The 25,456-nt window shown below is 44.3% G+C and overlaps 1 protein-coding gene across 1 annotated transcript in view; it reads right to left on the bottom strand.

The window, feature by feature from the left end:
- LRP6 (LDL receptor related protein 6) overlaps positions 1-25,456 on the bottom strand; it is a 115,309-nt gene that overhangs the window by 47,173 nt on the left and 42,680 nt on the right. Inside the window, 4 exon segments of the mRNA XM_048515450.1 lie at positions 6,831-7,002; positions 8,983-9,379; positions 17,546-17,677; positions 20,062-20,258. Of these exon segments, the coding sequence (XP_048371407.1) occupies positions 6,831-7,002; positions 8,983-9,379; positions 17,546-17,677; positions 20,062-20,258 (898 nt within the window).

The following is a 25,456-nucleotide window of genomic DNA, read 5'->3' as shown; positions in this document are numbered from 1 at the left end:
GGATTCTGGGAAGTTGTTCTAGAGCACAGGCGTCAAACTCACGGCCCTCCAGATGTTATGGACCACAGTTCCCATCATTCCCTGCCAGCATGATGGGAACTGTAGTCCATAACATCTGGAGGGCTGCGAGTGTGACTAGAGGTAGCCAGAAAAACTGAGTGGGGCCTGTTTCTCAACATGACTTAGGCAAGCCCAATGGCTACTTCCTTCCTTCCCATTTCCCAGTCAAGGTAGGGCATGGTCTGTTGTTTTCTGAGGCTACTGGGACGGTCCCACTATTGCCAGATGTAACACAGGGTTCCCTGGAAATCCTGTTGCTTCCTTAGTCCCTGGGGATGATGCCCATACATTTGTAGGAAGAATGTGAAGCAATGATATGCAGAGATATAAAGCAGCCAATTGCATTCACAGGGCATCTTTTCAAGGCATATGTATCTGTAACGGCACAGTGTACTATGATTGCCTTCACTGGGTTAAAGAGGCAAAAAAACTTCCTTGCGTCAAATGATGTGATATTTATTGTATTCATTTTTATTCTATTCAATTTACACCTTGCCCCCCCCTCCCCCCCCCCAGCAAAAGGCAAGCTCAGGGTAGCTTCCAAAAAAAACCCCGTTATTACAACTTACCACATTTCAAATTTAACAGTACAATTGCCCTGCCTTTCCCCCTAATGGGGACCAAAGAAGTCTACATTGTTTCCCACTCTTCCAATTAAATCTTCACAGCAAACCTGTGACTCACGACCTCTGCGTGGAGATGGGGGCAGGGGGTGAAGCAAGTCCAGCTGAGGAGTTCGGGGCTGGGAAGTTCGAGGTTGGTTACAGCGGGGTGGGGGGTGGGGGTCGGTCCAGTGCCCCGAGTACGCTCTGGGTGCTATTTTATAAAGCTACACCCCTGCCTGTGAGGTGGGCTAGAATGTGTCTCGCTCAGGATCAAGCTTCCACGGCACAGGGAGGATTCAAACCTCAGCATCCCAGAACCTAATCCGACTGTAACTCTCAGTGGGAGAAAGGAACATGGTTTTGATATCACAGAAATTGCTCTTGGATAGTTTTTGTACCACAGGGCTCAGGGAGTTATTATCGGTGGCACTGACTCATCACCCTGGGATCTGATCCGTGGGGTGTCCTAGGATTTTACTCCCCCACCACTAAATTTAAATGCCGGGCCCATTCACTGAGGTCCTCCACAGTTTTCCAGCTATTCATTTCTTTAGCTGAACCTCTGGCTCTGGCTCTCCTGATGCTGAATCAATGTCTGGCTGCCATGACCAAGAGAGTCGACTGAAACTAAAGATGGAGCTGATGCCGACTGGGGAAGTAGATCATCTTGCCCAGGAATTAGGGAAGGGTGAGGTAGAATTTTTTTTTAATTAAATAAAATTGCAGGCTTTGCAATGCTGCATGAAAGTATTAAACGGAGAACTCTCGGGATACCAATCTTGCCCTCAGGTTTGATATTTTGATCGCTGTGCACAGCTGGGCAAGTTCTTGCTCTCTTTGTATGTTGCACTTTTTTTTTTAGGTGTGTACTGTAGACTCCATGCAGACATTCACACTACTATCGTACAAGTCTATATACGGAGGCCAGACAGGATTTGTGCCTCCTGTCCCTGTGTTTGCAGAAATTAGACCAGGGGTCTGTAACGTGCGGCTCTCCAGATGTTCATGGACTACAATGCCCATCAGCCCCTGCCAGCATGGCCACTGCAGGTTGCAGACCTCTGAATTAGACCCTATAAGTTAGTAGGAGTGACTATATGGCACTCCAGATAAAGAGTGGATTCATAATTCCTGCCAGCATGGGCTAATTACACTGCTGGCAGGGGCTGATGGGAATTGTAGTCCATAACATCTGGAGTGCCAAAGGTTCGCCACCATGGCCCTATGCAAATGCAACCCTGAACGCAGTGAACTCATCTGCAGACCTCCAAACCGCATTCACACATTCATTTGCACGCTAAAGTAAATGTCTGCATAGGGCTTAATGCAGAGGTGGGATCCAACCAGTTCTCACCACTTCTCTAAAAGTGGTTACTAATTTTTTCTGAGTGCCGAGAAGGGGTTACTAAAGCAACCTCCCTGCCCAATAGGGACTGGAGGTGCGGCGCCACTGTTTGAATCCCACCACCATCGGAACCTGTTATTAAAATGTTTGGATCCCACCACTGGCTTAATGCGTTTTAAGGGATTACCAAAAAACTGGGGGGGGGGGGGAATGAATGCAAGAATAGACTGTCTGAAAATACCTGTATCCTAAAGGGACATCTTGAGCTAGAATAGGATAAAACTGCTTGTCGAGTTTACCACTGATGTAAATCCAGATTTGCCTCTGTGTGTTGGTGTACGTGTGAAATGGCTGTCTTTTAGAAGGTTTGCAAATTAATTCAGATGTTAGGTTAGGAGCTGTCTGAGTTAAGGGAGTATGGCCGTTTTCTAGTAGCATTCTGTGGCTGGTATCTCAGAGGATCCTCTGAAGATGCCAGTACCACAGATGGCAGGCTTTAAACGTCAGGAGAGAATCGTTGCTAGAACACGGCCATACAGCCCGGAAACCACACAGCACCCAAGTGATTCCGGCCGTGAAAGCCTTCGACAATACATTAATCTGTGCACGGTGAAGCAGAATTGTGGAAGAATAAATGTTTAGACCTATGGCACTGAACCATCAGGAGCATGGAAAATGAGTTGCAAATAGATTAATCCTGCACTAACAAAGAATGATAAACCTTTATTTTGCGTTAGTGGATGTTAAGGATCACCACTAGCAGGGGCTCATGCGTAAGAACTGCCTTCCTTAGACAAGGAAAGGAGCGAGAAAGGGGGAAATTGATGGGTAAAAGCCAAAACTAGAAAGCAAAAGCAAGCGCTTCAGACTGGAAAATAGCTTCCTCTTAATATGCAAGGATGTAATTGTACACTTGTAATTGCTACATCAGCACAGGATATTTTGGACCCAGCCTGGGTCTTAAGACGGCCGTGTACGTGACCAGCACTCAAAAGAGAGAGAGAGACAGAGAAAGAAGGAAACCTACCCCACGTTCAATTTAGAACCGAGAATAAATAAATATATAACGCCAATTCAACAAAAGCAGATCATACATTTTTAACCTCACGGCACGGCAGGGGGAAAAACCCGCTTCAAACCTGTAGCAAGTCAATGAGAAATCTTCCCCACTGGCAAGCACAATAGCAGCCATCCAATTCAATAGACGTTTATCAGCGGTGAAACCTGATCGAGATAAATGAGGAAGCTGTTGAGCCGCGGCCTGCCTCTGCCTGCTGCCAGATAAAATGGGAATAAAAGCTTCCTGCTGAACCCCCCACTGGTCTCCATTAGCCCCCGCTGACGCTTTATTATCTGGGGGCTGCTGGACTGTGCGGCATGAATCGGTAAGCTTCAAGAAAAATAAAATTAAATGCACAAATACAGAGCAAAAAACCAAACAAACCAAACACCTCCCCATCAAGACACAAAATCTAGGTTTGCCAAAGACATCTCCTTTTTTTCTGGGGATGTAGCGAGCTTAATAACTGAGTAATAGCCCATGCTGGAAAGGAAAATACCGCCATTGTTTTAACAGGGGTGTCCCAATTCTAGCGCTTCAGATGTTCATGGACTGCAATTCCCATCGGTCCCTGCTGGCATGGCCAATTGGGGCTGATGGGAATTGTAGTCCATGAATCATCCTGGAAGGCCATGAATTGACACCCCTTGGTTTATAATGTAGTTTGAAGCTCTTTTAGCTACAGGTGTCAAACTCATGACCTTCAGATGGTATGGACTATGAGTTTGTCATCATCCTGCCAGCACCATGCTGGCAGGGGATGATGGGAACTGTAGTCCATACCATCTAGAGGGGCATGGGTTTGACACCTATGCCTTAAAGTCTGTACTTCTAAGTAGGTTTGCTCAGAATCCTACTGAAGTAGCATTAGAGCCATATTTTAAATAGTCCCCCCAAAACTCTAAAATGTATTTTACATACTACATGCACTATTATTATAAAATATGAGACCATTACCAGGCGCTCCTGTAAATATTCATACGAAACAATTATTACTTGCTAATTTTTGGAATCGCTTTTCTAGGAGACACCATAATTTAGAAACATTTGAAGATTTCACAGGTACTTGTATCTGCAGACATTCCACAGATGGCACCATTATGGTACCCATCTTATCGGAAGATAAATTTTTTTTCAATGCAGTACTGCCAGTGGGATCATTTTAAAAAATGAGCGATTTGCATTCTCTGCTAATCCTAAAAGCGTCACTCCTTATTCCTTTAAATATATTTATGATGTCAGGGTCTTTGAAGCCGCTGAATCGTAAGCGGAAGGCATCAGCCAAAGCCGCACTAGGTAAAAGAGTGGCTCTTAGGATTGTTCCTTTGGCAAAGCGCTGGCTGTGTTCTCTTCCCTGGTTATATTCCATCACACCGAGTTTTTATTACATGGTCAAAAGCACAACCTAAAACAGGGCGTGGGGTATAGATAAAAGCAGAGGCATCTTATTTTCCCTTCTCCCACAATCTCTTATTCTGCTTCTCTCAAAGCCCCATAGACTTCCTGCTTCCTTCTCTCCTTCCCTCCCACCAGATAACTTGAGAACCTACTTTTATCTCTCCCCACCGCCATCCTCAGCTTTCTTTCCATCCCTCCCCGTGCAGTCTCTTCCTGGGCAAAGTCTGGCCAAGTTGTGTAGTGCTGGTCACCGGGCCAGGGCCAGTTGTATTGGTAGGGAGTCTTCAGTGGTAGGCCCACCCCCAAAGAGTCTTCCTCTGTCAGAGACATGGTAGGGGAAAGAATGGAAGTGCCTGGGAATCCCCCAAAGAGTCTTCCTCTGTCAGAGACATGGTAGGGGAAAGAACAGCTGCCTGAGGAATCCCAAAGAGAGTCTTCCTCTGTCAGAGACATGGTAGGGGAAAGAATGGAAGTGCCTGGGAATCCCCCAAAGAGTCTTCCTCTGTCAGAGACATGGTAGGGGAAAGAATGGAAGTGCCTGGGAATCCCCCAAAGAGTCTTCCTCTGTCAGAGACATGGTAGGGGAAAGAATGGAAGTGCCTGGGAATCCCCCAAAGAGTCTTCCTCTGTCAGAGACATGGTAGGGGAAAGAATGGAAGTGCCTGGGGAGATCCCCCCTAAAAGGAGTCTTCCTCTGTCCAAGGGGAGACATGGTAGGGGTAAGAATGGAAGTCCCTGGGAAGTCCCCAAAGAGTCTTCCTCAGTCAGAGACATGGTAGGGGGAAAGCAATGGAAGTGCCTGGGAATCCCCCAAAGAGTCTTCCTCTGTCAGAGACATGGTAGGGGAAAGAATGGAAGTGCCTGGGAATCCCCCAAAGAGTCTTCCTCTGTCAGAGACATGGTAGGGGAAAGAATGGAAGTGCCTGGGAATCCCCCAAAGAGTCTTCCTCTGTCAGAGACATGGTAGGGGAAAGAATGGAAGTGCCTGGGAATCCCCTGGAATTATGGCTCACCTCCAGACAACCGAGATCAGATCCCCTGAAGAAAATGGATGCTTTGGAGCACAGGTGTCAAACTCGCCGCCCTCCAGATGTTATGGACTACAGTTCCCATCATCCCCTGCCAGCATGAAGCTGGCAGGGGATGATGGGAACTGTAGTCCATAACATCAGGAGGGCCGCGAGTTTGACACCTGTGCTTTGGAGGGTGGACTCTACTACATTGTACCCCACTGAGATTCTGTCCTCCCCAGGCTACATCCCCAAAATCTCCAGGAACTTTCCCATCTGGTTCTGGCAACCTTACCCTCCCATCCCTCACTGGTGGCCAGGGGAGACGTGGCAACCCTAGCAGGGAAACAGGACCATTTGCAAATCCCCCCCCCCCCCCCCGGCTCCCTCCCATGGTTTTGCTTTACAGAAACCAGCCCCTGGACGTATCGTCGAAGGCTTTCACGGCCAGATTCAACTGGTTCTGGTGGGTTTTCCAGGCTGTGTGGCCGTGGTCTGGTGGATCTTGTTCCTTACCTGTGTAACAGTGTGCAACAGACTTCCCTCTGTGATACACCTCTGAAGAGGCCAGCCACAGATGCAGGCGAAACGTTAGGAACAAGATCCACCAGACCACGGCCACGCAGCCCGGGAAACCCACCAGGACCAGCACCGGGAAGGCTTTGCAATATTGTTGTCTTTGCCTATCAACGTCCGCGGTGGCCACTGCTACCTCAGTGGGCATTCTTTTTTTAAAACTACAACTGTACTGTATTTTGGAGGATTTTACTTTTGCATTCTTCTGCAAACTTAAGAATTCCGTCAGGTTTGTAGAGAAATCCTCCTCCTCTTCCCTGGTCTGTCCCCAGATCCATGTCATGGATCTATTAACCATGTCTTTCATGGCAGTTTTGGAACGAGATATAATGATGACGTGGACTTTACAAGATCTGCAGGCAGGCACACTTGTATGAATCGTAAAGTTCAGCACCAGCAACCCAAACTCCACACACACAACAGGCAGAACTATGATGGGCCAAAATTAAGCATTTTCATAACAGATGGTACTGCACCACAATTTCTTTCCCAGCTCAATGTGCCTTTAAGAAAATCTCCCAAGTCATTCAGACAACTTTGACCCTTTCTTAGAACAGCAATGATGATTCAGATAACTGTCCAAAGACTCAGAGAAAAGTCAAGAGAATCCTGGAACAAGAATTCGCCTTAACGCTATTTCCAATTGCTGCTTTTCAGAGCTACCAACACAGTTATGGCCACAAATTCAGGATGGGCCATCTCTAGAAAATAACCAACCAACCCCCCCCCCACCCACCCTGTATTTTCAATACAATAAAACACAGCTGATTACAGACCTCAATTTTGTCCGTTTTAGCGTCTCCCCAGTAGATTTTGTTTTCCTCATAATCCAGTGCCAGTCCATTGGGCCAACCAAGTGAAGTATTCACCAGCACAACCCTGTCTGATCCATCCAAAGCAGCTCTCTCAATCTTTGGAATCTCTCCCCAGTCAGTCCAGTACATGTATCTGCATGGGAAACAAGAGTTAGGGAGACTCTAAGCACCTACTATTTCCACAGTCATTATACCTTCTTCCTCCCCAAGGGAATTGTTACAATAAAATGCAACCATCACAAAGAGTGAACCATGGGTAGATTTGAGGGTGTGCTTCTAATGAAGTCTGAATGGTTATACATCTGTGTTGCAGTCTTTGTTTTCTTTAATTAAAGTGTACAGTGCTGTTCACATGAAACCCACGGCAATTTGTTGTGGAATTCTCATAAATTTGCTATGGAATTTATACATGCGGTAATAGTGGATACTATTATGTCATTGTTAGAAATATGTGAAGGAAACTCCACAGAGCTTTGCATATGCGCAAGGGCAAACTCACACACACGGAAACACATTTATTTGAGGGAAAAGAATCTCTGACACACAAAGTTGTTGTTTTAAATGAACCAATATGCAATGGCTTACTAACGAGGACATAACTATTTTGTTCAGTGCATTTTGAAAGATGGGGAATTTCCATTCTGGTATACAGGAGAACAAGTTAGTAAATATTTAAAGAAATAAACAAGCTATTATGGGATGAACCGCATAATGCCATCTAACATCATTGTTCCCACCCCCCACCCCCTGGTAAATCAATGAATAATTTCTAGTTTGCTTCTAGACTAGAAAAATACACTTTGCACATTCCTAGCAAATTGGTATTCCAAACTGGGAAGAAACCAGAGTTTGGAATCCTGGTTTGCAGAGGAAGCATAAACCACAGTTTGCTCATTTTAACACAATGACACCTGTGGTTTATTGCAAAGGTGGAAATCGTTCATTAGCTTGTCCGAAATGAGGGGAGGAAAGAAAGCAGAAGCCCAAAGGCTTTCCAGGCTCCTTTACATAGCAGCAAATCACAGTTTTCCATTATGTCTGGACAAAGCCATTTGGCCACTGCAAGGTCACTAAATGAGTTTAACAGCTGAGTGAGAATTTGCACAAGAGGTTTCTTCAGTCCACGCCCGACACTCTGTGCACTCCATCGGAAGTCTGATTGGGAATGGGATGCTCTCCAAAAGCAGGGTTTGAATGACTGTAGCAGAGTTTGGCAAGAGAAACCTCTACAACTTCACCTCTTGTCTCATTTCTCCTCAGGCACTTAGCAAAACTGCACCTGAGTGTGTGTGTCTGGGATTAAATGACCAAGCATGACATATTGCAAAGGGAAGTGAGGCATGAAGTCCTCTGTGTAGCAGTCATCACATATCCCAGGAATAGCTTGCAAGCAAACTATTCTCACAGCCTCTCCCCAGGTCTATAATAATATTAACTATCGTTCTGCAGATTATTGGGAAAACATAATTACAAAGATAAATTATGGCATCTTGGTGCTTACCAGTGTACAGGAGAGTTATGTGAAATCAGGGACTTTTGGGGGGCTGGTAGAAAACCTTTGGGGACAGATCTGGTCCTCCGGCCACCAGCTGCCAACCCCTTAGCTACTTGCTCTAGAACTGAAGAGGAGGAAGAGTTTGGATTTATACCTCGCCTTTCTCTCCTGTAAGGAGACACAAGACTGCTTACAAACTCCTTCTTTTCTTCTCCCCACAACAGACACCTTGTGAGGTAGGTGGGGCTGAGAGAGTTCTGAAGAACTGTGACTAGACCAGGGGTCTGCAACCTGCGGCTCTCCAGATGTTCATGAACTACAATTCCCATCAGCCCCTGCCAGCACGGTCAATTGGCCATGTTGGCAGGGGCTGATGGGAATTGTAGTTCACGAACATCTGGAGAGAGCAGCAGGTTGCAGACCCCTGGACTAGACCCAGCAGGCTTCATGTGTTGGAGTGGGGAAACAAGCCCAGTTCTCCAGATTAGAGTCTACAGTTCTTAACCACTACCCCATGCTGGAGTGGATGTTTCTAAATGGGGATGAGCCAGAAGACTGAAATGAAATAGATATTAGGCATTATTCTTAGAAGCTCCACAAATAAAATAAGCATCTTACCCAACCATGGGATCCAGAGCTATAGCTCTAGGTTCTTCCAGATCTTCTGAGATCAAAATCTTCCTCATGGTCCCATTAAGCCTCGTCACCTCAATACGATCTGTACCAGTATCAGTCCAGTAAAGGTTACGGGCAATCCAATCCACAGCAATTCCATCTGGATGTGCAATTTGCGCTTGGACAACAAACTGGCTAGATGACCCATCGATGAAAGAACGCCGGATGGCTCTCACTTCATCATCTGTCCAGTAGATGTACCCTTCCACAGGGTCATAGTCAATGGCAATGGCATGTCGAATATCTTCCAGTTGCAAAACAATATCAGTAAAATCTGGAGTGTCCAAAGAAATCTGCCTCAAGTCAGTCCTTCTGGCTAATAGCAGCAACTCTGTAGCTCCTAGACAAATAAATAAAACAAAATGAACTGATGTTTACATTAATGTTTTGCTAAATCAACGTCCTGCTCCTCGTTTAACATGCTCAGGGCAACACAGGTGATGCTACCTATGTAAGACATGGTTGGCTTGCAGCAGTACAAGCTGGCAGTCACAGTGCCTCTTTCAGGAAGGGCCACATCTGCTATACACACCAAAGTTAGTTGGAGGGGCCATGTGTCACAAAGGAAACCTATGCTTCCATCTGGACACTGGGATCTAGTAGCTCCCAAACCTGCAAATTTGCTCCCAAAGGGGAAGTACTGCTCCCTCCACACAGGATGATTCCACAACCGCAGCCAGCTTTGCAATGAACTGTACTACCACAGTCTTGTATGGACTGAGCTTCCATTTCGTCCAGACTACTCCCACTTCCAACCAACCATCCAAGACAAGCACTATCTCCCCAGATTCCACTTATGATGAGAGGCAGAGTTTGCATCACCCATATCTTGACAGCATCCCAAATCTCCAGACCACCTCTTCCAACAATTTCATGCACATGTCTACAAAGCAGGGGATTCCAGATAGTACCCTGAGAGGTTCTGAATTTCACATTAAGTCCAGCGACAAGACTTGGGTTGTGCTGGGCCCTCAAGTCGTTGTGACTGCCTCCCCCTGCAAAATAGCCCACTGCTTGCTTCAATTCAAGCCACCCAGCCACTGTTGCTACTGGTGGCAACAAAGCCAGAGTGGGTCTGAGGGTGTGTCATATCACACCATGACATCTGGGTTAGCCAGCAGGATCTAGCAGTCTGATGGAGGATCAGGTAGCAAGCTGCTGGACCAATGGCAGGCCAGGCACAGTAGGAGCAAGAAGAGTGGCATGACCACAACAAGCTGAGCCACTGGGAGGGAGAAGAGGTGTATTTAGAGAAGCCCCACATGCAGGCTGAGCAGGAGCTTAGTAAACCTACTCCGGGTGAGGGAACAGCAGAGGTTACTGAGAGGAGAGGAAATCAAGTGGAGCAATCTACTCCTCCCTGATTTGTGGCCTCAATTGGAAGGTGGACACAGCAGAAGGATTTTGAGGGTTGGGCAAAGGAGAGCCCCCTCCCCCCCAAAAAAATATGACAAGGGTTCTCCCATTTCCACCCAGTATTATCTTGCGAAACTGGTCATACAGAAATAATCTAATGAAGCACAGTAGGCCCAATAGCCATCTCCAAAAAGACATTATGGAACCATGGTATCAAAAGCTGCAGAAAGGGCCACAAGAAGGTGGTCAGGGCAATGGAGAAAATTGAAATCCCCAAACTGCATCTGAAACCGAATTGTGACAAGTTTTTCCTCTTCCTACTGAGGGGACACACACAGCTGCCTAATATTTCTGGTGTCCAGGTTTATTTTGAACTACAGACCTTCCCCTCAGTTTCCAGATGTTCCATAGGTAGTGAATGTATAGGCTTTTAATTTGTTGCTGTAAGGAAAGTCTTGTGGGTCACAAGGCAATTATTGAGGTTGCCGAGACGGCTCAATATATAAACAGTTAAGAAGATTTATTTATTTACAGATTGGTTGTAAAGGGACAAACAGGCAGCACAAGTCTCCAGATGGACAAAGCAGAAACCTGGCTGAAGCACAAAGATTTAAACTGGTTATGACTTCAGAGAGTTATTAAGACTTTTCTACGATGCTTTCAGGCACAAGCAGACTTTTATTGACTAGCCACTAGGTTGGCTCCTCTCTCACACAGGATTCCACCCACATCCGCCTGCTCTTTCCCCAGAGTCAGACTAAATTGTACAAGGTCTGCTCATCACCAACAATCGAGCACTGTCTTCTCTCCCAGGGATAGGGCTAAACTGCTCTGCCATATTACCAGGCACAGCTACCCTTTATTCTGCTCTTTTTCCTGAGCTGGACCTGAGCTCTCCTGGCTCCCTCCCTGAGGCAGAATGCAATGTCCCTTCTCCTGTGTTTCCTCCAATATCTCATCCCCTTCTCAAAGGTGACTGGATGCTGGTGCAACACTCCTACGGGCGCACCTGAGCGGCTACTTTTCCCTTCAAGGGCAGGATGGTCTCCTGTCTGTCCTAGTAATCAGGGCAATTGAGACAACCTCAATCCCCAAACTGGGTCTCAAGCCAAATTGAAAGGGCTTCACATAATCAGTTTTGTCCAAAAAAGACAGGGGATGAACTGCTACCACTTAGACAAGTTCTGCATTGGAAAGGAGTTGGTTTTTTAAACTAGGTGATAACAGTCCAACCCTCGAGGGTCCAGAGAATGCAGATTCCAATGCAGATTCTCACGGCTGCATTCGTCAAAGGCAGTCAAAGCCTTAGAGAAGCATTAACCATGCCCAGAACCCAGCTAGAAACTATAAATCTTGAAGGGCAAAGGAAGCATCTAGCACACAAATGTTCTGCCATCCTTCCCTACATATTCTGTGTCAATCCTCAAGTCACAATAACTGAAATTTTCCCAAGCTGCCACAACAGGTCTGTACTCCGACAATAAGTGTGGGATCGACCGTGCCAAATCCCTTAGCTGCCTATCCATTGCTACTTCTTATTTTGGAGCAAATGTCTGGAAACAGACATTCCATGACGAGTTAGTAATCAGCATAGAAGTAATTAGTATAGAATTCAAGAAGATCTATTGTTTCCACTTCAGACCCCTAAATCAACATTGTTTTTGGAAATTTCAAATAAGAGTGGGGGACAATTTGTACGCAACAGCTGTAAAGACAAATGACTGGCTTTTCCAAACTGCAGTTATAAACATACACACACACACTAGAAAGATCTCTCTGCTAAAAACTGAGATGACAAAAAAGTTAGTTGTCATGGAAACTGCTCCGCTGGGGTCAGCCTGGCTTGCCTGTGGCTGTACGGATCATCTGTCAATGCCAAGACACTATAAACACTAGAAATCCACATAGTATTCCCTTTGCTTCCCAAACCACCTCTAAATGCTCCAGCCCAACACACCAAGGAATGAATGCAAGATGCCTGTTAGATAAATAACCACTATCCTTTGAATTAACTGCAAATAAATTATGCCTGCCACACTTCTGGCAAAATCTACTAATGAATTTAATATTATACTACTGAGACGCTCCTTCCTGTTCAGTTTATATGAAATATACTTTGGTAGAATAATATAGCAAGTCTGATCACACATGCAACTTCTGTGTTTTTTTTTAAAGGTAAGGAAGAACTCATTATAACTGACATGCGTAACACCCTGGCTCTCTTCCAAGTTAGACCTTAGTGGAAAATCTTTCCATGTCTGTTTTTTTTTCCTTTGGGGTTTTTTTTGGTTGGTTGTTTTAAACAAGAAATTTGCTAAACAAAAATGGAAGATGTTCTGCAGGAAGAAACCTCTACGGAAAACAAAAGTGTTTTATTTCTCAAAACTGAATGGGAGATGAGACTCAAGCTGTTGGAATTTTCAGCCTTGTTTGCATGCAGCAGCAGCAGCACAGGCAGCAGGGAATTCTGGGAATCTGCACAAACATTCTAAAAGTGACAGTTAAAAACCATTGGTAGTTCTGTTGTTCCTTGACTGACTGAGAGAAAAGAGGTTTCTCTGTGTACTGCTAACCAATGCTATGTAAAAGTGTCTTTGACTAAAGATACTGTCTAAGCTTACCATCATGACCAAATTGTAACAAACGATGGGCCGTGAATGTAACGATATATATGTGATACTTTGTTGATATGTATTTACTGTGTATTTTTTTTCTCTCAGTTAAAGTAAACATCTTCATGTTTATGAACTTCTGAGGTAAAACAGCTGGTTTTTTGAGCGATAACTATTCTTATTTAACGTGCCACACAATCCACATTTCTGCTCGTTACTCTGCTTGACAGGATTATATATTGTAAATATACCTGTTGCCCTTCACAAACGACACTAGTCTTTTGGCATAAGAATATAAAAACTGATGCAATGGTTCAAGAAAACCAGAAGGGTCGTTTAGTCTAGCATCCTATTTGGAATCATAGAGTTGGAAGATGGAACAATCGAAATCAGCAGCCAGAAAATAAACAAAGTCACTGAATTCAAATACCTTGGATCACTGGTTTCAGCTGATGGAAACACATTGACAGATGCCTGGTCACGAGTCAATACTGCGTGGCTTAAATGGCGGCAAACCACTGGCATCTTGTGTGACAAGAAAATGACTCAAGGCCAAAATCTACAAAACAGTTGTTCGCCCAGTAGCACTGTATGGAGCCGAATGCTGGCCAGCAACAAGAAAACATGAACAAACAAAAGGCCCTTCACAGTGAGTCTCCAATGGACCCTTCATGTCATGGAAGGGTCCATTGGAGACTCACCGTGAAGGGCCTTTCTACTGGAAGGCAAGGAGGACATCTTGTGTGGCACGCCTTGGATGTTCTTAGGGCCCTCAAGGCCTTTATCATAAGAACAGACAGAATCAGACAGACTCAGAACTTGTTCATTAACACTTCTTCCTCCAGACTGGGGCTTCAAATGTCCACGGCCGCTATTAGTGCAACACTTAAGTGATGCATTGTAGAAGCTCATGAGGCCAAAACCTCCCAGTGCCCAGGGGCATCACTGCCCACTCTACCTGTAGCGCAGCTACCAACGCAGCCTTTTGTAACAACACCTCGGTAGAGCAAATATGCAAAGCAGCCATTTGGGCCGGCCCTTCCTCATTTGTAAGACATTATAAGTCATGGGGAGCTGCAGAGACCGTCTTCGGTTGCAGGGTACTGGAGAACATATTGGACACCTAGCGATGATGTTTTCCAAACCCCTTCTACCAAATGCTACACAAGATGTCCTCCGCCTCCAGTAGAAATAAGGATGCTTCGATGGATGCTAAACCTGACACTGTTCGACCATGTGCCGAATGATGACATACGGCAAAGACTTAAACTAACACCAATTGACCAGTACATGAGGAAGGCACGGCTAAGGTGGTATGGCCACATCATGCGCAGTGAGGAAACATCTGTGGCAAAGACAGCCCTGCACTTTGAACCTGGTGGATGCTGTCCACGTGGCAGACCCAAAAAATGATGGATGGACACAATCAATGAAGACCTGCGAGCAAAGAACCTTACCCCAGAAGACACTCAAAATCGTGACAATTGGAAGAGACAGTTACAAAACTGATCCTGCACATGCAGGAAACCAGTCTGGAGGAGGAGGAGGAGGAGGAGGAGGAGGAGGGGGAGGAGGAGGAGGAGGAGAAGGAGAAGGAGAAGAAGAGGAGGAGGAGGAGGAGGAGGAGGAGGAGGAAGAAGAAGAAGAAGAAGAAGAAGAAGAAGAAGAAGAAGAAGAAGAAGAAGAAGAAGAAGAAGAAGAAGAAGAAGAAGAAGAAGAAGAAGAAGAAGAAGAAGAAGAGGAGGAGGAGGAGCTGGAAGGGGAATACAGGTCATCTAGTCCAGTCCACTGCTTAAGGCAGGCGCAGCCTAAAGCATCCTTGACAAGTGTTTGTTGAACTGCTGCTTGAAGACCACCGGTGATGCTTCTGAGAACCCCCAAAGCACAGGATGAAAGTGACAGACCAGCTGTGCTCTTTGCTGCCCTCCACCTAGCAAATGCTCTGTTCTGTTTAACTGTCACGGATGCCTACCGCAGCTTTTTCCTCCGTGGATGTGCAGAAGCAATATTAAACTCAACGAAGTCACCAGCCATCACCAGATTTTGCTAATTTATGCACTGTATAAAGAGCCATTTTTTTCTGTCTGTCTCGAATGCAGCCCCCTGGCCATTTTCCTGGGTGAACCCAAGCTCTGGTATTGAATTAAACGCAGAGTTCTAGCATAACTGCAGGTGCAGGGAAACTGAACTGCCACAGTAGGCAGAGATTATGGAGGGGACAACTCTAAATTTTCTATGAGATTAGCTCATGAAAAATAAAAACAAAACAAATGAATATTCAATAAATAGCCAAAGGGAATCTATTTGTACAGAAATGGGTATCAAGAGCCTGCAACAAGCAGTTTGCTACCTTACTTGTGGGAGGTAGGGTTGGAGGTTGGAAGGGGAGAAAGTGGTGATGAATGAATTACCACTCCACTTAGATCTTTTGGTGGGAAAAGGTAATAGCGAGTGCTTCTAGAAATCCTCTGGAATGCTCCTTAACTGTGAATTGTCCAGAAGCCTTCTGATTAAAACCTGCTAGAATTATTAGGAAAGGCCGGATGCCACCAAGAATTTATCCAAAAGGGCAACCTCCACATGGTAATCCAACCCCCTTGTATCCCCCTTCCAAAAAAACCCCGTACCAAATATGTATTGTGAATATCTTTGCCAATTATGCCACACACAGAAATAAAATGCTGAGTGATCATGGCTGTTGTTCTTTCTGGAGGCGTACCATGATGAGTGGTATAGACACCTATCATTTTTTACAATGTCCTCTGCTCCAGGTTAAAAACAACATGAAGTCAAATACACTGGTAAGATTACCTCAGCCTACAGAGAGAAACTTCAGAGAGCTTCAACAAACCATTAGCTTTATCATTTCTGAATATCAAGACTAACCAGCTTCAAGGACTCTCTGTATTGTTTAACATACAGATTTAGGGAATTCTTTACCACAAGGTTTAGTTGATGATTGCTAGCTTATGTGGGTTCAGAAATATTAGAAAAAATAACAGAGAATGGATCTATACATGGCCATGGGGCAGATAAATGGGACAATCTCTCTCCAACAGATGGCAAGACTAAACATCAGGAGAATATCTTGCTTTACCAGCTAACTAGAAGTACCTAGCTTAACTCTACTGGAGACAGAATGCTGGACTAGCAAGTTCCTTAACTGATACAGCAAAGTAAATCTTACATTCTTAAGGGAAATATCCACATAGATCTGTTGCGGTGATGCACAGCAAATATTCACTTTACTGGTTAAATTCTTTCATTTGCATTTTGAAGTGGCACAATTATTCACTGTAACCTCCTAACAACAACATTTTTCAAACTCTTCGAATATTTCCTGTATATTAATTGACATGTCAAAAATTATTTTACTGTTTATTTTAAAGCTGCCTTCCCCCTCATATGGATATCACACAGAAATTCTCCCTGATTTATCATTACAACTGCCCTATGATGTAGGTTACAATTCTCAGCAGAGTTATTCTCTGAAAGAACTGTATTTTTTCTTTGTTCTCTGAGAAGACATTAATTTTAATGTTTTAATGTTTCTTGCAGTCGTGGTTTTATTAGCTGTTCATGGTGACAATCTGGAACATGCAGAAGAAACTGAACAAATCTAATTGTCTGATATCTGTATTAGATGTTATTTCAAATCGCTTTCAGAGGGAGTGTATTTTCTTTAGCAGTTGAAATGAGCTTTTCAAAATCCAGCTCTCGCCTAGAATAATAATTTAGACAGACAATGTAAACATTACTAGTTTATGCATCGCCGCAATTGGATGAGAAAATGTATTTTTGTGCAAGGGGTGGTAAGTGCACCAAATTTTGAAAGCTCAGTCGATAGCCCTTAGATGTCACAAGGCAACAAATATTTTAAGAAAGCTTTCCATTGTTCCATATAACCAAGTTATAAACAATGAGGGGGAAACTTGAAATGGGTAAAAAAGGAAACTAATATTGAAAAACAGTTAATGCACCCTGAAAAATGTTATGAAGGACATTAAAAATTGTGTGTATCCTGTGTGCTTTCAGAGGGATTCCATTTGACCACCCCAAAAGGCTATGCTGCAGATCATTGGACCTGCATGGACATCTGTGTGGGTTGCAGACTGTGATGAGAAGGACAATTGCCACAGCAACGCGTGGCCGGGCCCAGCTAGTATTTAATATATTTTAATAGACAGTTATCAGACTTCTCAACCTCTTTGGCTTTCGAGCAAACGAAACCCTCAAACGCAGGTCCATATAGCTATGCGCTTTGGTGCTGAAGGACTCTGATGTGCTTGGCGCAGCCTTCTGAACAACCGTCTCGCTGCCTGAAATTTTGCACATGCATCCCCTCCCGGTACCTTGCACCCCTCTCCACAGTTCAAGAGCTCCTGCCATAGTATGAACAACAGCAGAACTTTTCACATGTTTGCTTTAACTTACAGCGGGCTTGTCAAAAAGGGATACTGTTCAGTTATAACAAAAGTTCAATTTTCTTCTTCAGGGTTAAGTTTATTCTGTAATATTGTTTGAAAGCCAACGCCTACCATTTTTGCAGGTCTTCTCATTTTCAAGGAGCTTCACTCCCGTGGGACATGCACACTGATAAGACGACTTGAGAGGAGACATCAGGCACAAGTGGGAGCAGCCCCCGTTGTTGGCCCCACACGGGTTTGCAGCTGTCAAACATAAATACCACTCAGGTCAACTCTCCTGGTAGCACTAAGTAGAATTACATGACAAATTACGAAGCTAAATATCAAAGTTGAAGCAATATGGACAGCTGAAGCAGTCACAAAAAGTAAAAAGGTGAGTGTGTTTATCTTGGAAATTTATATGCCACCTCTCGCGTCTGAGGTGGCTAAACAATTTAAACGACGGAAGAGAATTTATGAAGACAAAAGGTCCCATATAGCTTCAGTTTTGATTAATATTTGAGGGTCACGGAAACACAAGATAAATGTCTGATTAAATCACAAAATGTACAGATTTGAACAAAACACTTTTTTTTGCCAATTCACACCTTGGATTAGTGTGCCAAATAATACATCTAAGGTAAACACAGGTTGTAAGTTAAAACCACATTACTGGTTCTATGAGCTTGCACTGCCCAGTGATTAGCTCAGCTGTTTGGAAGTTTTTACAAACACTCCAGTGATAAGATTTTTTTTTAAAAAAAATTGATGTCAGCATGGGGAGAGGAATTATGTTGGGTTGGTGAAAAGGGATACAGCAGAGAAGGCAATGTCACCAATCAGAATTAACTGTTTATGTGAGAATGATTATAATCTGTATACATATGTTCAGCCATTATTTATGGGAGGGCTATTGTAGGAGGGGAGAAGGAGGAGAAGAGTTTGGATTTATATTTCTCTCCTGTAAGGAGACTCAAGGGGTCTTACAAGCTCCTTTCCCTTCCTTTACCCACAACAGACTCCTTGTGAGGTAGGTGGGGCTGAGAGAGTTCCAAAGAACTGCGACTAGCCCAAGGTCACCCAGCAGGAATGTAGGAGAGCAGAAACACATCTGGTTCACCAGATAAGCCTCCGCCACTCAGGCAGAGGAGTGGGGAATCAAACCTGGTTCTCCAGATTAGAGTCCATCTGCTCTTAACCACTACACCACGCTGTGGAACGATAGCAAAGAGACTGCTGCATACAAATCCCACATTGCAAATCTCTATTAGGAAAGTCACTTTTATTTATAATGTTGTTTTGTAAAACAAAACAAAAAGACTAGTTCCCTTAACCTTTCTTCACACAGTGCTTTCCACAAACAAAAAGCAGACCAGCACATAAGGAGGGTGAGGAAAAATAGAAGGGTGACTTAATTTGGCCATCTTTTCTAAACAGTTGAACTGTGACGCACCATGTAGGTTTTGTCAATGGCACATCAAAACAAAGAGTCCATAACCATGGTTTGACAAGATGGTGAATGGTTGTCAGGCCTGGCTCCCACCTAGGCCTGGCATGGAAGGGCCAGATACAAAGCCACACCTGCGCTTGCTGTTACCTGCAGCCTGAGGGCCTTTCTGTTTTCTATGGCTTTGCTTGTAACTAGTGAAGTATGCAAACCTCCCCTCTTCTCTCCCATTTCCTGGAGAAGGGAGTATGTCTGGTTCTTGTGGGTTTTCTGGGCTGTGTGGCCGTGATCTGGTGGATTTTGTTCCTAACATTTCGCCTGCATCTGTGGCTGGCATCTTCAGAGGTGTATCACAGAGGGAAGTCTGTTTCACACTGCGTCTAAGTGAGAAGGGAAAGTTTAGAGTGGTATATTGTCCATGTCCCAATCATTAAGTGTTTGGGTGGAACTTGCTATGCAAAGGTGTGGTTGAGTGCATTGTATTGCGGGTGGGGTTATCAGTCCATTTTTTAAGTACTGGGAGCCAGACTTTGCTAATCTTTAACCTCTTCTTTCTTTTTGAAGTTGTCCTGGTGTTTGTGAATGTCAATGGCCTCCCTGCGCAGTCTGACATAGTAAGCTTCTGAACTGTCCAGAATTTCAGTGTTCTCAAATTGGGCAAACACATAACAATGCAGTATTCACACTATCCTTTTCTCATGCGGGCAATTGTGGGAATCAATGGGGGGACGGGGACGGACACCTGAATGAGTAATGTCTGAAGATATATACTTGCTGCAAAAGGTGGAGCACCAGCTCTAGCTTTCTGCAGCCGAGGTCCTGACACAGTTCAATAAAGCCCTTGAGTCTCAATAAAGCCCTTGAGTCTCAATTATTGACTGGAGCAACAGACCCTTACAGAGATGCATATTCTGTCATTCTGTTCAACAAAGTCTGAACTGTTCCTCCAATCTGTTGTCTTTCTGTCTAGCAGAAGAGAGACATGTCGGAGGAAGACTTTAAATTTTATTTATTTATTTATTGGTTATATTTATATAGCGCCCTCCCCCCGGATGGTAGGATACAGGCCAGCATTTCGGGAATATTTTGATAATTAATCGAAAGCTTGAGGAAACGCTATCTTCCTTTTCAGAAGGGAAATAAAGACTTCTTCAAATCAGTTCCAGCTTGGAGTCAGCAAAGAGAAAGGCTTGGAGCTCACCATTTGGTTGCCTCTGTTGGCTGAACACGTGGATATCCATAGGAGAAAAGATGTTGGAATGTATTTCGCGCAAGTTCTCCCCAGTATATTTGTTGCAGGACAAGATAGAGCGTGTGGTCCAATCAGTCCAGTACAAGGTGCTCCCGAATAAAGTCAGAGCGAAAGGATGTGGAAGGGTTCCTTTAACAACAGCTTGCCTGAAAAGGGAACACAGGTGAATAGTACAAGATCCATCTACATGCCATATGCCTAAACCTACAGGTAGATACTCTTATGACATGCTGGTTGACTGGCTGCTCTTTCAGGGCTAAACTGCTGATGCCATTGCCACCTCATCCAATTTTAAAAATGGAGGGAATATTTTCTCCTCAGTCAGTGCAAAGAGCCTGGACAGGTCTTTTTAAAGGTTAATTGAGTTTACCTAGGAATGTACAGTTTGATGGTTTGTATGCCTGACACACAATTTATGCATCTGAGGAAACATTTCAAGGTTAAGCATGCATTATTAAACCACAGATGTATGTTGAAGTCCTTGTCACTGGATTGTACAGTAGTTGTCCCGTATATCACTGATCTTTCTAGGAATGACTTTCAACCACATCAGCACCATCCTCACTGCGCTTTCAGGAGGAGAAAACTTTTCAAAGTTTTCAAAGTCCTAGAAAAGCATGTTACAAACATAGTTCTATGCCTGAACACTGTTCGTAATTATTTCAGGGCAAATATAGCAGAAAGGGAAGCGCACGGCACCTCGGTGTCTGACTGTTGCTGAAGTAACATCCCCCCCGCACCCGCTCATGTTACAACACCGCCCTCTAAAAACCCATCTCATTAGCAAAAATGCTTCCTGGGGGACTGTGCTGAGTGAGTTTCCCTTCAGCCAGTAACGTGTTAACTTATTAATTAGGACTCTTGCTGCAGGGTAAAGTGAGAAGAAAATTAATTCAAGATCCTTCCTTCGCTGGCATTGCAGCTCTAAATTTCAGTCACAGGAGAGCATGCTGGAAGCCCGTCTCATTGAATTATTCTCACAAGATGCGACTGTTCGCTCTGATAAGAAAGCAAAAACTTAAAACAAAGAGGAACCAGACACTCTCAATACTTGGGATATTTCCCCCCTATGATTTGCTGCTTTCCCTATCAATATTCCTTCGCCCCACAAATTTTGAAGATAATAATAGATTCATTTTAGATTGTCACTTCTTATATATCAGTCATCAGAAAATACAGCATTATTAGGCAAGAACTAGTTACTTAAATTCCATTGTTCAGCTTTGCTTACTATTAAAAGGGGCTTGGACAGATTTATGGAGGAGAAGTCGATCTATGGCTACCAATCTTAATCCTCCTTGATCTGAGATTGCAAATGCCTTAGCAGACCAGGTGCTCAGGAGCAGCAGCAGCAGCAGAAGGCCATTGCTTTCACCTCCTGCAGGTGAGCTCCCAAAGGCATCTGGTGGGCCACTGCAAGTAGCAGAGTGCTGGACTAGATGGACTCTGGTCTGATCCAGCAGGCTCTTCCTTATGTTCTTATTCCATTATGTTATTTCAGCAATGTGTTGCGCGGTTCTCAGACAGCGGGGAAACAGGGACATGCCTTTTCCCCTCTTATTTCCCTTCCCTAAGCTTTGCTTGTGGCTGGCTGTTGTGGGTTTTGCCAGAATGTGCAGCCGTGGTATGGCGGCTTTGGATCCTAACGTCTTGCCTGCATCTGTGGCTGGCACCTTCAGAGGCATGGCATGGTAAGATATGTTCCTTTCCATGGCACAGACTTTGAAAATGCATTTGCTTGTTCCATTACATATGGTGTTATTCTTGCTCATTTACAAACAATTCGCCTTTCCACTTCTGGTCTTCTCTCCCTGATCCTCTTTGCCGTTCGTGCACTTATCTTTGCCAAGGGTGGATGCTCCTGCGGCTAGTGGCAGAAGCAAGGGGCCAGCAGAAAAGCAAGCATCTCCCCTCCCACTAGGGCTCATTCCACACATGCAGAATAATGCACTTTCAAACTGCTTTCAGTGCTCTTTGAAGCTGTGTGGAATAGCAAAATCCACTTGCAAACAGTTGTGAAAGTGGTTTGAAAACGCATTATTTTGCGTGTGCGGAAGGGCCCTCTGTGTACCCCAAGGGAGACTACATTTTCCATGGTATATCTTGGTGCTGCACCTTTGAAACAGTATCTGAGTTGCCGGCCCCAATGCAACTAGAATGGTGGGAGCACAGGGACAGCCACCTGCCAGCATTTCTGCTCCTCCACTGGAGTAAGTACCATGGGAAGGGTGAATCCACTGGCATGCCCATGCGCCACTTCCACAGTGAGATTTTCCCCCCTCCTCCCCTTTTGGATGGGGCTGTTAGGCACCACACCAAATCATTTTTCTTAAGCCAGACTTTTAATTGAAATATTCACCACCTTGTAATTTAATTGAAATATTCACCGCCTTTGTATGAACTGCAGAGGATGGTCTTGTGGTTTTATGGGTTGGTTTTAATAATTCGAATGACTGTGGTTTATATGGTACTATTGCATGGCTTTTTTAACTTTGAGACACCTTGAGAAAGTCCCTTGAGAGGTGGCATACAAATTTTCTCAATAAAATCTACAGAAGAGCAACTGCTTCAATCATTTCATGAACACCAATTTCTGAATAACAATATGCTAGGTAGTAGCTTTCCTATTCTTGTTCTGGTTCTAGGTAGTAGCTTTCCTATTCTTGTTCTGGTTTTTTTACACTTGCTCCCATTCCCACTTACTTAGCCCCACACCGGCTTCACACTATGATCTACTCGCAGATGATAAATATCTTCTCCATTTAGATTTTTGCATTAGTCCCTCTGAGACATCCTAGTCCAAATATCCACTAACAGGGAGGTCTGAACTGCCAGTCAATGTGGCAGATAAAATTAAAATAGCTCAGATTCTTAATTAGACATGATATTAGCAAGTGGGTCTTGAAGGAGGCCAGAATTCTGCTAGCATGTCCCACTGGGAACTCCTGCCTTAGCAAAAATTATACACTTGCACTTCAAATCCAATCAAGTAACTGATGGAAAACATAATACAGAAGCACTTTACAGTTACATCCAGAGAGAAATTTTCCCTTGGTTCTGGTGGGTTTTCCAGGCTTGGTGGCCGTGGTCTGGTGGACATTCCGGCCACACAGCCCGGAAAACCCACCAGAACCAGTTGAATCCGGCCGTGAAAGCCTTCGACAATAAATTTTCCCTTGTTTGAAATTAAAAAAAGAAACTGAATTGAACAGAGTTCTCCACCACGCTGTACATTTAATTTAACTATATCTTAACTAAGTATACAACAAAGTGACTCGGGCGCAGTCACAAGACTGCCTTCCCATCACCCCAATGCTTTTTCTGTTTATTTTTCCCCTTGTTGGAACAAAAAGAAATACTGACTAATTTTGTCTGGTGCCAGTATAGTTAACTGTGAAGGTAGCCTGAGGCAGCTAATGGAATATTCTCCCAGGTACTGAGCGTGGTTAACTGTGGCTGCTAAAAAGTCTTGCAGGAAGAGAGAAATTGAAGAGAAGCCTGGAGCAACTCAATATTCAAAAATGCATAGAGGGGCACAAGAAATAGTGAAGTAGCTGAGAAGTAGAGATAACTGGGAACGATAGATTAAGGAAGAAGAAATCATGCATTTGGTTGGTATTGTATGTGAGTGCTGGATGCTTGACCCAAAAAAATACTCCCACTAGCATTCTGAGAACTTTAATACTAAAAATGGAGCCGGTTCGTTCATGCATGCTTATCTCTTGATGACTGCAACACCAAGGCATGATTTGTAAATGTGTGGATATGGCTGAGCCAAGGTATTCCCTCACCCCCAAGCAAGGTACGTGAAGAGGCAAGAAACTGCATGGTTTGTGCATATGGCTTCTTTGCAAAGGCCAGAATGTCAGCATGACGGAGGAGACTTCAGAACTGGAGACACCAGAAACCACCTGCCAGTCACTCGCCAACTTCCATGTATGGCATTAATATATTTACCACAGGCTAGACGGCGCTTGGTGGATTGACTAGAGAACCAGTTCTGCACTGAACAATTCACCTCAGGTCAAAACACTGCAGTCAAAATCTTCAGCTTAAAACAGTACCTTTTTCAGTGGTGTCTTTTCACACATTTCAACCACGAGTCATAAAATGTTGGGGTAAAGAAGCCTAAAAAATCCTCACCGATTTCTGTGGGAATCCGTTCTGGTGGGTTTTCCGGGCTGGGTGTAACAGACTTCCCTCTGTGACACACCTCTGAAGATGCCAGCTACAGATGCAGGCGAAACGTTAGGAACAAGATCCACCAGACCACGGCCACATAGCCCGGAAAACCCACTAGAACCAGTTGAATCTGGCCGTGAAAGCTTTCGACAATACATCTGTGGGAATTGGCTTCCAAAATGTGCTCACAAGTTACGTCAAAGTCAGGAACCTCCCAGCCAATGAACCAAATCTCTTTCACTGACTAATCGCAAAAACATTTTTTTTAATTGCCAACTGATTTTAAAATGGCAAGAAATAGAGATACAGCAAACTTGAGGGGTGCAGTTCATATTTTATGTAATACTGAAGGCTTGATCACAAGCCACATTGGAAAACTCTAGGTTTTAGCACTAGGAGCTTCTTACTGCACTGTAAATTATGATCACGGGAAAAGGGGTCTGCTTACCCGGCAAAACATCTTTCCAGCCTTTTGGCCACTGCCTGAAGAGAAGAGTGGCCACAGAGAATATGAAAGTAGGCCAGATTTGGTCTGTAACTGACTGCACTATACAACCACAAAACTTGTCATCTGTATTACTATAGATAATCCAATCACTCATGATAAGATCGTAGACCTCAAAAATACAGAACCACTTCAGGGGGGGAAAAAAACTCAGCTGTCAAAACCAAACTGAACCAAACCACAGTTATGCAAACCTCGGTTATTTCATGACTGCAAGGAAAACCGCCTTTTAGCCTTTAGCAATTTGTAATATAACAGGCTATCATTTTGGGTCCGGCATGTGGTCAGTTTCACTTTGGATGAGGCTTTGAAGAATACCCATTACTTTTGTGGATTTGAGAGCTTTGCTCTCACTAGAAGAAGGGCTTAAACACTGTGATTCTGAATTCAGGCCACAGTTTGCTGGGGAAAAAGTTATTTTCGCCATTTCCCGACAATCAACGCTGTCAAAATGTATTGTCGAAGGCTTTCACGGCCAGAATCACTGGGGTGCTGTCTGGTTTCTGGGCAGTATGGCCATGTTCTAGCAGCATTCTCTCCTGACGTTTCACCTGCATCTGCGGCTGGCATCTTCAGAGGATCTGAACGACGTGGAACTTAACAGTGTTCAAGCAGCGTTTTCCACTTTTAAAAGGTAGAATACAAATGCTAACATGT

This window comes from Sphaerodactylus townsendi, linkage group LG14 (assembly GCF_021028975.2).
Source record: "Sphaerodactylus townsendi isolate TG3544 linkage group LG14, MPM_Stown_v2.3, whole genome shotgun sequence".
Lineage (NCBI taxonomy): Eukaryota > Metazoa > Chordata > Lepidosauria > Squamata > Sphaerodactylidae > Sphaerodactylus > Sphaerodactylus townsendi.
Note: the sequence above shows the minus strand (reverse complement) of the source record. Positions and strands in the feature narration are given on the sequence as shown.